Here is a 15,912-nt window from a genome sequence, read left to right as displayed (position 1 = left end):
AGAGCAGGAGCAGGCGTGGCACAAATGGTGGTCCTAGATATTTTGATAGTGATTTGGTTGTCCTCCGCAACGGAAAAGGTTTGGAACGGCTGTGCTACGCTACTGTAGTGAACCACTTACGTTACTGTCTGTTACACACCAGAACATTTCAGTCTAGGTTACAATCTAACTCAATCTAATTGTGATTACATTTTACATTTTTCCTCAAAATGGGACAGAACACCTCATTTGGATGACTCTGATATTCAGTGTTTGTGATGGAATGGTATGTTGAAGAAACCTTAATTATAATGCAATAATGATTCTGCTCTAACATAGGCATACATCATTCCACAAGCTAATCTTGGTCTATTTTTGCAAACACAACAACATTATGCCTCTTATTAGAGTGGATATAATTATTAATATGAACAAATTGCTTTAAAATTACACTGCAAAAAAATATATATTTTTTGAGGGTTAATTGGTTAATAACAAATCTACAGACAAGGTTGAAGAGTCACACTTTATTTACAAAAATACTGAGAACCAAACAGTCCAGGGAGAGATAGCGTGAGGGATAATTCCTACAACAGCAGCTAATGGCTCCGTTCTACGTCTGTAGACCGTAGCACATCTTTTGTGAATATGCAAACATTAAGACATAGTGTTAGTCATGTCCGAGCCATGATCTTAGCGTAAGTGTGTGTTGTTGTTGCTGCATTATGCTCGTGTCCGGTAGTACGGTGGCAGTCTGGGCTCCAAGCAGCAGAACGGTACCGTTTACTTTCTGCGGACCGTTTTACCCTTCTTGGAGCTGTAAAACGTCACAAAGACAGAGAAACAGAGTGAGACATCCCATGAAGAGACAATCAATGCACATGTTCATCTATAAATAAAGACTTACATTGACTTTAAGTTACTGAATTTACTTCCAAATTACTTTAGATATGGATGCAAATGTGTGAGTTATGCTGTTCTAATGTTAATATTGGTCTAACTAACAATCATCAATCACAAAAGACCACTCAAAACAAGTTGTCATGCTTATCCTTTTCGACGCACCATGCAGCACTTACCATGGAATGGAGGTGATGATGGAATGAATGAAAGCAAAGGAAATATAACATGATTCTCTCACTGACCCGGGTGTTCTATCCCACTGTGCTCGTGAGGATTCATGGAGTATTTTCTGTCCTTATGGAGGAAATGATCTCTTTTCGCATCCTATGGATATCAGGCTAACAGCCGGTCCTTGGTGGCAGTAAAACACATGATAGCTTCGAGAAATTAGAATGGGGCACTGAGAGAGCAAAGAAACTGCAGTCCAAAGCTCAACGTTGAAAGCACACTATTTAGTAATTGGACAGGCATTTCATTGACTTCACAATGAAGAAATGTAAAGTTACCTCAGGATCAGATTTGATGCTTTCATATATTTTCTTTGCTTTTGAAACATTTGACAATGTGACAATACCCACAACGTAAACACATGAATTAAAGAGAACCAGAGTCTTATACAGTACATTTGGAAATTATTCCGATCCCTTGACTATTTCCACATTTTGTTACTTTACAGCCTTATTTGAAAATGTATTAAATACATGTTTTCCTCATCAAGCTACACACAATACCCCATAATGACAAAGCAAAAATCTATACAAAATCTAAAACAGAAATACCTCATTCACATAAGTATTCAGACTCTTTGCTATGAGACTCTAAATTGAGCTCTGGTGCATCCTGTTACCATTGATCATCCTAGAGATGTTTCTACAACTTGAATGGAGTCCACCTGTGGTAAATTCAATTGATTGGACATGATTTGGAAAGGCCCGCACCGGTCTACATAAGGTCCCAAAGTTGACCGTGCATGTCAGAGCAAAAACCAAGCCATGTGGTCGAAGGAATTGTCCGTAGAGCTCCGAGACAGGATTGTGTCGAGTCACAGATCTAGGGAAGGGTACCAATAAATATATATCTGCAGCATTGAAGATCCCCAAGAACAGTGGCCTCCATCATTCTTAAATGGAAGAAGTTTAGAACCACCAAGACTCTTCCTAGAGCTGGCCGCCCGGGCAAACAGAGGAATAGGGGTTAGAAGGGCCTTGGTCAGGGAGGTGACCAAGAACCTGATGGTCTCTTTAACAGAACCCAGAGTTCCTCTGTGGAGATGGGAGAACCTTCCAGAAGGACAACCATCTCTGCAGCACTCCACCAATCAGGCCTTTATGGTAGAGTGGCCAGACTGGAGCCACTACTCAGTAAAAGGTACATGACAGCCCGCTCGGAGTTTGCCAAAAGGCACCTAAAGACTCTCAGATCATGAGTAACAAGATTTTCTGTTCTAATGAAACCAAGATTTAACTATTTGGCCTGAATGTTTCTGGAGGAAACCTGGCACCATCCCTATGGTGAAGCACTGTGGTGGCAGCATCATGCTGTGGGGATGTTTTTCAGCGGCAGGGACTGGGAGACTAGTCAGGATCGAACGGAGAACAGTACAGAGAGATCCTTGATGAAAACTTGCTCTAGAGCACTCAGGACCTCAGACTGGGGTGAAGGTTTATCTTCCAACAGGACAATGACACTAAGCACACAGCCCAGACAATGCAGGAGTGGCTTCGGGACAAGTCTCTGAATGTCCTTGAGTGGCCCAGCCAGAGCCCGGACTTGAACCCGATCGAACATCTCTGGAGAGACCTAAAAGTAGCTGTGCAGCGATGCTCGTCATCCAACCTGACAGAGCTTGAGACAATCTGCAGAGAAGAATGGGAGAAACTCCCAAAATACAAGTGTGCCAAGCTTGTAGCGTCATTAATAAGAATTTGTTCTTAACTGACTTGCCTAGTTAAATAAAGGTAAAATAAAAAAAAATAAAAAAAATACCCAAGAAGACTCGAGTCTGTAATCGCTGCCAGCGGTGCTTCAACCTAGTAAAAAGGGTCTGAGTACTTATGTAAATGCAATATTTCAGTGTTTTATTCTTAATAAAAAACGTGTTTTTTTCTTTGCCATTATGGGATATTGTGTAAACTATTTAATCAATTTTAGAATAAGGCTGTAACCTAACAAAATGGTGAAAAAGTCAAGGGGTCTGAATAGATTTCAAATGCTCTGTATATTCCAAAAAATAAGGTTTGAGACTTACATTACTTACATTACAGCTCAGGAACGTGATGCACGAGAACTTGGCTTTCTTTGTTGAACCTGGTTGTAGGTCTACATCCTTTGTTATTTGGATTGTCAGTGTCTACTGTATATGTGTTTTGCCAAAGGTATAAGAGTTTTATGTCCAAAAGGCCAAGAGTACTAAATAAGTAATGTCATAGCAAATTCAGAATGAATGGCTGGCTATGTTTGCCAATACAGTAACATGAATGTCAATCTTGTTCTATAGCAAACTGGTTTCTTCTGTCAGATAGTGAAGGGAGGAGATTAACTCAATAGCATTTAATCTCATTGGTGGATTCTAAACTGTAATGTTTTCAGCCATAAACTGACATAAACTGTCCTGAACAGTTTTGGCAGAAAGATATAGGGGTGGAAGCTACATTACTTACTGTTTCTGTAACACGTCAATGCGGTTCCTGGGAGTGATGACCTGGAAATGACTAATTTAACAGCGCATTTTACAGGAGACAGACTGACTGACTGACTGCGTGTGTGTGTCAGTATTGACTCCCCAAATTGCCAAGGATAGAGAGTTGAGGGGAGGAGGACATGTTAGAAACGATTAGCCAGACACTACCAATACTGAGTTTCAGTCACTTTCTTTCAGTGGGAATGAAATCCAGACAGAATCACTTACCTGTGAATCACACCATTTCTTCAGAATTGACTAGTGACTGGCTTTTAGCTCAGCAGTTCCCTATGGGTCTATGATTGGGTCTCAATCTATTGTGCTTGCACATAGACACACTCTAATACCTCTGGAATGTTTCGGAATGACATGGTACAGTATGCCATGTGTCATAACCTGTCTGTAACATGGCGTGTTCAACCCGAATGAGTGGAATATATTCAATATTCATTCAGATTTAATTTGGTGTCTTCTCTTGTCTTCTCGACCCACCGTGGAACCGTCTGCTCTGTTTCAGTCGCCTCTGTGTTACGTTTCACATGCAACTTTCTCATTAAGTTTCAGACCATGCACCGCAGTGGCGCGGCAGAGCCCCCCTGAGCTGTGACCACTGTCCAGCTCTACTTACAATTTACTCAGCTCCTCCACTCTCTTACGCAGGGTTGTGACCTGGAGGAGATATCAAAGCAGAGTTGTGTTCATATCTGAGAGGCCGTGTGGCTGAGGCCACCAAGCGGATGGTAAAACTTGGTGGCCCGCTGTCACTCTTGATTTTACTCGGGTAAGACTTGGAATTTTCCAGGGTATCTAAAAAATATATTGTATGTCTGTAAAAACCTAAGGAAAAAACTGATCATGTGGTGACTGAGCTAGACGTTTTTATCAGATCACGGTCAATAACAGTACCGTCCATAATGCCACGGGGGAATGCGGTCGTGTACAAAGGCATATGCTCTAAGAACGGAGCCAGTCATATTATCAGCTGAGCTCTTGATTAGAGTGAGTAAAATTAAAAGATTACGTCATTTAATTTAATGTGTCTTTAAAATATATCATAACTTCAACAGTCCACAATTCTTTCAGATGTGCATATTGCTGTATGTATGTATGTATGTATGTATGTATGTATGTATGTATGTATGTATGTATGTATGTATGTATGTATGTATGTATGGTGGATTCTGGGATAACTTATAGTATATTTCTCTTTTCTTTAACCAGGACATCGGATACATACCTCATACTTCTGCCTCTTCAGCCTCTCGATGTGGTCAAACTTCTCAGACTCCAGTGTCTGCATCCATTCATGCAGCTCCTTTGCCTTCTCCCTAGAGCAGAGCAAGCAAGATGACTCTGTGAGTTCAAACTCTCTGTGGAGATTCCATATTTACACCATGAGGTTGAATACTTGATTCTGATTGGCTGAAGGTTGTTCTTAAAGTGCATTCATTTTAGATAACGAGAGACAGTTGCAAAAGCTATTGTACTTGTACCTGACTTTTCCTGCTGTAGGCCTGATTCTCCTCGCCAAAACAAACCACCACACACACCGTACTGTACATAAAGCCCAAGTCTGTTACTTGAACTGCTTCTTACTTCAGTTTCTCTTCATTCAGATGGTCGATGTTCAGGGCCTTGCGTCTGCCTGCCAGGATCTTCTTCTTCTTCTCTCTCTCAGTTTCCTTCTTCCCACCTCTCTTTGAGTCAGCCTGTTACAAGTGAATGGCAGTGGTTACAAGGGGCAAGTCCATCGGTCACACATGTAAACACACAACTCATCGTTTCGTTTTTCTGTTGTTTTTTCCTTCTGAATTACATGTTGTATACAAGTAAGTGATATTTTTTTCTATTCATAACATTATGGGTCTGTGAAGACTGGCTGGTCGCTAGGTCACCTTCTGCAGATGGCTGCTGTAGTTGGAGCCCATGCTGGACAGGGCAGACTTCTTCTTTGCGTCCTCATCAGCCTTCTTCTTGGCATCTGCCTCCTCCCTCTTCAGCCTCTCCTCCTGTATTAGAGATCACAGCACAGAGTCAGTGTGTTGTAGTTGTCGGTCCCACGTTGACAGAACGCCGATCGTTGAAGAAAGCCCGGAGGGGTCGATGGTGGAACTGGCAGAGGACACAAACCTCACGCCTCGCCGCGCGCTCCTTCTCCTTCTCGCTACGGATCCTGTTCTGCTCGGCCCTCTCAGCCCTACGCTTCTCCTGCAGACGGACACACAGATACACATGGTTGGTTGTATTACCTTTGGTCACCAGTGGGCACTGCAGTGTCTTATCATTTTGTCATGGTTGTATTACCTTTGGTCACCAGTGGGCATTGCAGTGTCTTATCATTTTGTCATGGTTGTATTCACCAGGAACTAAATGTAAGCAAGCAGGAGTGAACTGCCTGAACTTGTCCAATAAGAAAACCTTGATTTTATTTACGACCTTGTATTCATTTTCAAATTTGACCCATGTGTATGCAGAGTGATGTAATTTACTCATTCTTACTCACAATTCTTTCTTTGAGGGCGATGAGCTCTTCCTCCTCCTTCTTTCTGTGCTCAAAGTGAGCATCTATCAGGGCCTGCAGCTCAACAAGATCCTTGTTCTGACGCTTTTTCTGAATGTCCTGTAAGGTTAGGAAGTAGAGCCATGTGTTAAGTACATCTCGTCAACTCTGACATTAGCCCTGGTATTATCCGGCCAGCTGTCTCCAGATGGTCATGATGTGTGCAGGGCTACTTACGTCAAAGTCCACTTTATCGCCATCAGGTATCTTTGGTACCCTGAGAAGTGTCAATATAAAAATACAGTGAATCTATGGGTAGTAAAATAATAAAAAATAAAAAAACGTTTATTTTTTTACGCACGTAATAAAAAATGTATAATGTTAGGGGTAATGCAACACTGTAAGACAGCAGAGAACTGAAATTGAATTTCAGTTATTTAGTTTTATTTTTTTTTACTGTCACTGTTTTGTTTTCTGTTGCTTTTGTTATGTTTTATGTCATCTTGTTTGTAATGAAATATATCTACATGTTTACAAATTGATGTGATGTTGACCTGAAATAAGGACAATGAAATAATAACAAAATATATATCTAAAAAAAAGAAAGAAAAAATCACATTTGGTGCGTTAGGCCTATATAGAATAAGGCAGCTGAAGGTTTTGACTACCACAGTTAAGAATGTAGTATTTTGTTTTATGAGAGATTGAAATGGAAATGGAAATATGAAGGCAGCCATTTCTGTGTAGTAATCATACACATCTAGAAATGTGTACAAACAAATGAGGGGTTACATGAAATGATGACTTACTTGAACTGTGGCTTTTGGGCTGTATATTAAGAAATGAAGAGGAGGACAAGTACATGTTATTGGGTTAGATATGTACAAATCAGCATAAAGCAAATGAGTAATTATCAGGCAAAAAAAGATTCAGGCATTACTTGAATGAATATTTGATTTGTTTCGACATTAAATGGAGAGAAAAAAAATCTGCGGTAGATATCCCCAAAATGCCTGGCTTTCAATTTGAGGTGGTGGATGTTTGTTAGTGCTATGAAAATCAGCAGAGAAATAACCACCAAAAGAATAATCCAAATCTCAGATATGACATAAACAGCTTTGCACACACATTGAAGAATGTGGACATGTGTTATGTGTGCTTGATTTATTTCTAAAGCGTGATCTTATTTTAGAATAATTGACGTCTACTTATATTACAGGAAAATATTCGAATGAAAAATATTACTGCTGAAAGACAAGCAAAGTGTTTAACTTTAAAAGAGAAACGTTCTAACTGTGTCATGTTTATCGTTTGACCCGCACACCATTTTCACAAGCAAGACAACACAGATTTCGTTGTTAGAAGAGCATGTTCTTTCTCTTGTTATGGGTTTGGTACATGCCGTGCTAATCGTGAGTGGGCATAGCAGGGAGGGTTGAACAGTGGGGTCACTGCGCGGTTAAGCAAATGTTAGCATTTCATATTCTTCCATCCTTTTACTTATTTCTTTCCCAAAATACACCATTTAAAAAATTGATTTGATTAACTGATGTGTAGTTTTTCTTTGTCCTACCAGTCAGCCAATTTCACAGTAATTCTAGATCTGACAAACAGTTATGACAGAGCAGACATTCCCCCAATACAGCGAGACCTCAGACCTGGGACATGGACAATATATAGATACGCATTCCTATATACCAACCAGCGTGACACAGATAATTCATCTTTAATCAACATACCTTCCTCTTCAACGACCTCTGCATGCAGCAAGCAATGAAAATGAAAGCAAAATAAACAGCGTTAGCAATGGCAACAAGGGCTGACTAATAAGCCATAGGCTGCATACTCTACCCAAGCTTCGGCATTTGCGTCATCTCATTTTAATATTTCAAATGGAAATGATACTTTTGTTGGGCTAAGCACTACGATTTACTTGTGCGTGACACTTCAGCAGTTTGTGGAAGTACAATAATGAATTTGTAAATGTGTCTCACACAAAAGCGCCTCAAAGTATCGTTCATTTTAAAACTAGAATCCTTAGTCGAAACTAAAACAAAGCGGCACCCTGCCTCTGTTTCGGTAAAAGCTGAGGGATGGCCCTGGAGAAATGTAACCACTCTCAGATTCAGAGACAGCGCTATTGATGCAACGACTGACCATCCATGGTATAACAATGACAGTTTTAACCATGTTTTGAAGCTATACCGTCTCTTTACATGTACATTGTTTACACACATTGGAGTAAAACAAGCGAATATTTTGGGTTCTGATGAGGTACAACAGTCGAACTAAGCTCACGAGGCATTTATGAGTTATATTCTTCAAGAATCAATGGATATACACTGAGTATACAAAAAATAAGGAACACATTTTGACATGTCGTCAAAAGCGTTCCACAGGGATGCTGGCCCATGTTGATTCCAATGCTGGCCCATGTTGATTCCAATGCTTCCCACAGTTGTGTCAAGTTGGCTGGATGTCCTTTGGGTGGTGGACCATTCTTGATATACATGGGAAAGTGGTGAGAGTGAAAAACCCAGCAGCCTTGCAGTTCTTGACACAAACCGGTGCGTCTGGCACCTACTACCATACCCCTTTCAAAGGCACTTAAATATTCTCTCTTGCCCATTCACCCTCTGAATGGCACCATACACAATCCATGTCTCAATTGTCTCAAGGCTTAGAAATCCTTCTTTAACCTGTCTCCTCCCTTTTATCTACACAAATTGAAGTGGATTTAACAAGTGACATCAATAAGAGACCATAGCTTTCACCTGGATTCACCTGGTCAGTCTGTAATGGAAAGAGCAGGTGTTCTTAATGTTTTGTACACTCAGTGTATATAATTAATTTATACCTCCAAAGAATGTAGCAACTAAGGATTCTAACTTTAAGAAGGGACTGTCACAACAAACACATGTTCAGAGTGCATCTACAGTGTAATCAGGATTATGCATTTTCAGGCTCATAGTAGAAGCACAGAGGTATTTTTGCTCCTTTTAGAGTAATGGGAATAAAGAGTGCAGGATATCCACTATATTTTGATACACTGATGTTGACTTATTATAGCTTATAGTTGGAAGTCTAATGCATATATATATATATATATATATATATATATATATATATATATATATATATATATATATATATATAGACAATAATTGTATTCTATATACTCAAAAAATGCTGGGTTGTTTGGTTGATCCAACTGCATGGTTGCAGGCATTTGGTCACTTAGTTTTGCTGTTTTCTTTAAAAAGAGCAAGGTTGGATTGTTGTTTCTGAGTTATTGGTGCTGGGTTATTGAGAGACAATGCCTTCAGAAAGTATTCAAACCCTGTGACTTATTCCACCATTTGTGTTACAGCCTGAATTCAAAATGAATTAACTTGATGTTAATTCAGAAACATTCACTGTCTTCTTGGAAAAACAACTCCATTGTAGATTTGACCTTGTGTTTTAGTTTATTGTCCTGCTGAATTAATCTTCCAGTGTCTGGTGGAAAGCAGACTGAACCAGGTTTTCATCTAGGATTTTGCCTGTGCTTTGCTCCGTTCCGTTTCTTTTTATCCTGAGAAACTCCTCAGTCCTTAACGATTATAAGCATACCCAAAACATGATGCAGCTACAACTATGCTTGAAAATGTGGATAGTGGTACTCGGTAATGGGTTGTATTGGATTTGTCCCAAACAAATAACTTTGCATTCAGGGCAAAAAAGTTAATTGCTTTGCTACATATTTTGCAGTATTAATTTAGTGCAAACTGTATACCTGTTTTGGAAAACATTTATTCTGTACTGGCTTCCTTCTTTTCACTCTGTCAATTAGGTTAGTATTGTGGAGTAACTACAATGTTGTTGATCCATCCTCAGTCTTCTCCTATCACAGCCATTAAACTCTGTAACTATTTTAGTTATCATTGACCTCATGGTGAAATCCCTGAAAGGTTTCCTTCCTCTCCGGCAACTGAAATAGCAAGGACGTCTTTATCTTTGTAGTGGCTGAGTGTATTGATACACCATCGAAAGTATAATTAACCTCTTCACCATGCTCAAAAGGATATCCAATGTCTGCTTTTTTTTTATACCCATTTACCAATAGGTACCCTTCTTTGCAAGCCATTGGAAAACCTCCTTGGTCTTTGTAGTTGAATCTGTGTTTGAAAACCACTGCTTGACTGAGGGACCTTACAGATAATTGTATGTGTGGGGTACAGAGATGAGGTAGTCACTCAAAAATAATGTTAAACACTATTAATGCACACAGAGTGAGTCCATATTATGCGACTTGCAAATTGTTACTCCTGAACTTATTTAGGCTTGCCCTAACAAAGGGGTTGAATACTAATTAACATTTCAGCTTTTCATTTTTTATTACTTTAGAATTGTTTTGAAAAACACAATTACACTTTGAATTATGGGGTATTGTGTCTAGGCCAGTGACAAAAAAATCTCAATTTAGTCCATTTTAAATTCAGGCAGTAACACAACAAAATCTGGAAAAAGTTGAGTGGTGTGTATACTTTCTGAAGGCACTGTATATGACCCAGTGGATCAGAAGTGTTTAGAAGCATACTTCAGTAGGGGCGTGGTTTACAGCTTTTTTTTGCCAACCATGAGAGTAAAAGTAATTCCTGTTAATCTGTTCTGTTGTATAGTTATCACATGTTAAGGTTGAACATTGACATGATGAACAGGAATGAGATTTACTCTCACGGGTGGCCAATAAGAGCTGTCTGAATATTCACGGCCATAATAAGCCACACATCCTGAAAATAATTTAAGGATTACATACAATAAGACACAGCTGCTAGGTCACCCCAGCGTGAAAGTTTTAAAAAAATACCCAACTGATGGTTAAATTAACCCTTGTTTGAATAACCACAACCCAACATGTTGGGTTATTCACGCAACCCAACTGGCTCGGGTCAAAATAACCCATTGTGTGTTCTGTCCAATATTTACCCAGCGCTGGTTCTTAGGTTGTTTTTAATCCAGCATTTTTTGTGTAGCAATGAGGAAGCAATTTGTCCTAGGCCTAAAAGCAGCGGGAACGGAACAGGGAAATGGGCATATTTATTAGCACATTCTAAATGAGAACATATAGCTAATAACATACAACTAATAATACAGTGCATGCATCCATTGTCTTGGCCAGCTATGAAGGGAAGGTACTACATTCAAGTAAATGTAGAACAATAAAGTACACTAGGGATATGTATCCCATTATCGACACTAGCATACCACTTATAATAAAACATGTCCAATGTATTGGATTCTAAGGGGTATGCTACTATGGACATTGGAACACATCCCTAGCTATATTAGTCATAGGTCTGTCTGGCTGTAACAGGTGGAGCGCACTGCTGCATCTCAAAGGATGATAGAATACCCCATGCCAACATACCTTCCGCCTCTGGTTCTGGCTCAGGCTCTGCCTCTGGCTCGGGCTCTGGCTCAGGCTCTGCCTCTGGTTCTGGGGCTGCCTCTGGGGCCACTTCTACCTCTTCCTCTACCACTTCTTCTTCTACTACCTCTTCAACTACCTCTTCAACTACTTCTTCTGCTATGGCTACACAACATGCAGTGAGTAACCAGGGAGAGGAAGGTGAATGGAGAGGTTAATGAATGGAAGCATGAGAAAGATGGTGAGTTATTTAGAACAGAAGAGAGATATGGAGGTTAAAAGAGGAGATGAGTCCATGGGCGTAACCACCGGGTGGCGCTATATGAGGCAGAGAAAATAGCAAGCAGGAGAAAGAGTTCAGGGTTCAATGAATAGATCTATAGAGGCAATATTGGACAATGTGTTGATGTTTCCTACATACAGGGACCTGAAATTGACCTTGCTACTTTTCTACTATACAAACACTTCTGCCAATTACGAAGGTTTGTTTGCCGACGAGGTATCTTCTAATTTGGTATATCTAGTCTGACATGAGCCTGTAGTTTCTTACTCTGTAGATAAATATTTTCCGCAATGACCATATTGTATGTTCAAGTTAAAGTCTGATGAAGTGAGGTGAAGTGGAAGCATTAGCAGTATCCAACATGCTATGAGCTACATGAAGATCGAATGAGTTGAACACACATCCTCAAGCACACTGAGGATCAAGAGCGACACAGCTGACAAATTAGTATAGATGACATGAACATTTTCATTGTCTGCGCGTCATTGTTTTTTACCTTCTCCCTCGCCTCCACGGATATAAACATTAATTTCGGAGAAAGAAAGGAGTAAAACAATAGTGTTACCAAAAGAATCCGTCTGCATCCAATATATCAGTATATAATATAATATTTACTATATATATTATACACTGTAAATATGGGTACAGTAGGGATCAGTTGTATGCATACACAATACAGTCCTCCATAGCTGATCAATTGGCAGTTCACAAAGTGCTGTTAAATCAGGTCTCTCGGGAAGACTTTTGAGCAGACAAAAGATTTCAAGGCCTGATAGTTTAATAGGATTGATTTATAGCCCTCCATAAAGAGGAGATATGCATTTTTACTCAGACAGAATGTGTACAAACTAGGAGGACAGTATAACTGTAAAAGGTCTAGAGAGTTGCAGGGACCTGTTGCTAACAGACGAGTGGATGGATGTGCTCTGACATTTAGAAAATAATTTAAAGGAATGCGTTAATTCATTTAAATGCATCATGCTCAATTTAGTCAATGGCCTGTTATCAACATTGGCCCCTGAAACCATTCATCAATAAGTCATGACTAAGTCATGGCTTTCTCTACATGTTGTGCTACAGAGGGCAGTTTTGAACACAACTTGAAACCTAAGGAGTCCAGCCAGGTTTCTCCATTGTGTTTAACTATTCTACATTGAGGATTGAAATCAGTTAGGCATTGGTTAACAAAACATACAGAATGTTTCAGCATACGATTGAACAATTACCCATTTAAAATGACGATGATCATGGAAAGATACAATAATGATACAGGGCAATAACATAGTAATAATGTAACTTACCCTCGCTGTGAAAGGATAGAAAAAGGATAGAAAAAGATATTGCAAGTTTAGTCAGGCAGTCAAAAACAACTCACCAAAATGAAATCTGGATCAGGTAATCATGAGGATGCAGAAATAATGCTGCAAATACTTACACTTCCTCTGTGTCAGACATGGTGACAGTGGACTTTGCACCTGAGGTACAAGGGAAGAAAGAGAGACACTTTCACTAAGACGCCAAGGAGGCAACACTCAAGTCACTAGCATTATTTATAGCATGGGGTTATGATCGATGCCAGACTGTAAAATGTCTTCTCCCATTACCAGAACCCAACCCTAATGGGGGAACATTTTACCGACATTTTTGAATAATTTGTAGTACAGAAAAATTAGCTGAATTTGTAAAGGGATTGCTTTTGAATCTACCAAGCTCTAAATCTGCATATTTAGGAAAATATACTGAAATTCAACACGCTGCCAATTCTGCTTCTCAGACAATAAACGAGAAGGTACCCATGCAAATATTCATGGCCTTTTTCTTTTTACCTCCCCCCCTCCCTCCCTCCCCCCCCCCCCCCCCCCCCCCCCCCCTTCCCATGTTCCATGAGACCACAGGTCAATGTGAAGGTCAAAATCTAAGGTCTTCAAGTTAACTTAATATCTTGGTCAAATTCCATGCCTCAACATAGGTGCTAGAATACATGCATCTTTAGAAACATGACGATCTAACTCTTTATCAACATTTTAAAGGGATTCGGTCCCTTCTAGACCAATTTAGTGAGCCATGGCTAGCCTTTTGCATCTGATTTAGTTTGTTTTGCAACTTAATGTTATCTTGTCAGACAATGTGTCATTATCTGATAAATCCCCAAAGTTACACATTTTGAACTGATTAGCATGCATTACAAGGATGTTCACAAAACACTTCACCTTTGCATTTGTAAAGCACAACTTCTATAACTGGGCCACCCTAGAGGCATACTCACACATTACAACTATTCCTAAACAGACAGCTGCAAATGTCTTTAAGAAATGGGTCCAGGATCCGATTTCCAAAGCACAGATCAGGTTCTTTCTCTTGGAATAGTGTCAGTAATTCCCATTTAATTTCCTTATGTGGACATCACCCTCTCATAGGCATTTCAGCCACTTTTCCATGATTCCATTATGTCGTATTAACTTGTTAAAGATAAAAAATAAAAACGGGGTCATAGGGAATAATGAAAGAACATGAAACTGTTTGACAATGCGAAAGACTGAAAGTCAAAGGTTGATTCTTGAAATTGCAATCATATTATCATAGCTATAGATTTCTGGGTTGATTTCACAAATCAGGCTATTGCTCAATGGGCCCTGTAACATTAATAGAGTGTCTATGTGTTTAGCCTATAAGTATGGAAGGTTCAACGTGCCACCACGTTCCCCTAGTTTACAGGTCTCCAGAATAACAGAATGTCACACCTTTCTCTCTATTAAACTATCACTGACTTTGCTGTGACGTACAACACGCAAACATTTCTGTCCACTAGATATGTGCCCAGCTATCTGTTAACCACATCACAAAAGACCAGTATAGTGCTAACAAGACTGTTCTCAAATCCTAACATTGAGGTAACATGGATCATATCTCTAAGATTCCCTCATCTTAGCCTCCATTTTGATTTAAACCATTGGATCAGCTCCACAACATAGCTACATGTCTTCGAGGACCATTTTTAAATCCCAGGCTTGCGACAGCCTGTTGGAGCCAGGCCCCACCCCCAGAAACCTTGTAGCACCCAAGTCACTTTTAGCGCTTAATCTAACAAGAACAACAAGAACAGACTTTCACACATATACCAGCATTTCTTGACACAAAATGTTGACACTTCATTTTACATGCCAAGTGGCTTTCAAGAATTATATTCTTGCACAAAGAGACACCCACAATCTTGATCAAGTTAAGCTAGAAGCTTATGTAGAAACCTGTATGTTCCCTTCACCTGTCACTATCCCCTTGGTGGGTCCTTTCACCCTTGACCTCAACATTACTATGGAGCAGCCGACTGCTTTAAAGCCTGAGTGTTCCAACACAGTGGCAGTGGTTTTGCACGTGTGGATTCAGCTGTTCTTGAAAGGAGACAGCTAGGGGGGCCCTGAGCTCTTAATGGTGCACTTGATCTGAAGCTCTTTATCAATCTATCTATCTATCTCACTCACTCACTCACTCACTCACTCACTCACTCACTCACTCACTCACTCACTCTTTCTCTTGTTCCACTCACTCTCTGTTCCTTCCAACCACTCTCACTCTCTCTGTCTTACCTCAGAATAGCGGAAAGAAGAAGTGAGCTCCCTGGTGGCCGAGACTGGCTGTAAGGTTCTGCAGAATTACAACCCTGATTATGTCCTTCTGTTATAGTGACACTTGATCCAAGGAAGGTCCCTATTGGACAAGGAAGCGTCGGAGGCGAGGCCCCAATGGGGATGTCTTGACGTCTTACACCCGGCACTTAATAAGGAAATGGATAAATTGTGGGGTAGGGAGGGAGGCTCAAGTTTGGAGAGGGACAGCCAACGCCCCTGTTGCTATATTTGCCATCACATTAGGCAAGCAAAATTAACCCAAGAGGAACGTCAGTCGAGGCAATCAGATGGTAGACTTGTTCCTTTCCCACAGGAGTGGGAGATCAGATTGATACTGTACATAAACATAATGTATGTCAATGGCCCGGTCAAATGAGGACAGGATCTGTGGACAGTCTGTACTTTTTCAACACTTTACATTATTTGCTGAATCAACTTTCAGGGTCTTCAGCAGCTTTAAAATAGTATTTGGACTGACCAGTGGGTCTAATTCACGCAAATACAAGACACAGCCATAGTAATCTTCCCATT

The 15,912-nt window shown here is 40.1% G+C and overlaps 1 protein-coding gene across 6 annotated transcripts; it reads right to left on the bottom strand.

Annotated features, from left to right (window-relative positions):
* Positions 1–491: 491 nt before the first annotated feature.
* LOC110493059 (troponin T type 3a (skeletal, fast)) lies at positions 492–15,520 on the bottom strand. 6 transcript variants are annotated; one of them, XM_021567386.2, is made up of 15 exons: positions 15,340–15,500; positions 13,191–13,230; positions 13,057–13,061; positions 12,252–12,263; positions 11,473–11,637; positions 7,802–7,819; positions 6,872–6,890; positions 6,300–6,339; positions 6,066–6,182; positions 5,693–5,770; positions 5,458–5,571; positions 5,159–5,271; positions 4,800–4,890; positions 4,191–4,231; positions 492–796 (listed from the first exon to the last, which is right to left on the bottom strand). In XM_021567386.2, exons 2-15 carry the CDS (start codon positions 13,208–13,210, stop codon positions 763–765), a joined length of 867 nt encoding a protein of 288 aa, XP_021423061.1. In that variant the 5' UTR covers positions 13,211–13,230; positions 15,340–15,500; the 3' UTR covers positions 492–762. The 6 variants fall into 6 exon arrangements, with proteins under 6 accessions (XP_021423061.1, XP_021423062.1, XP_021423063.1 ...); XM_021567387.2 differs by lacking the exon at positions 12,252–12,263 and having other exon boundaries at positions 15,340–15,519; XM_021567388.2 differs by lacking the exon at positions 7,802–7,819.
* Positions 15,521–15,912: the final 392 nt, after the last annotated feature.

This window comes from Oncorhynchus mykiss, chromosome 2, assembly GCF_013265735.2.
Source record: "Oncorhynchus mykiss isolate Arlee chromosome 2, USDA_OmykA_1.1, whole genome shotgun sequence".
Lineage (NCBI taxonomy): Eukaryota > Metazoa > Chordata > Actinopteri > Salmoniformes > Salmonidae > Oncorhynchus > Oncorhynchus mykiss.
The sequence above is the reverse complement of the archived record's forward strand: the minus strand, read 5'-3'. Positions and strand labels throughout refer to the sequence as shown.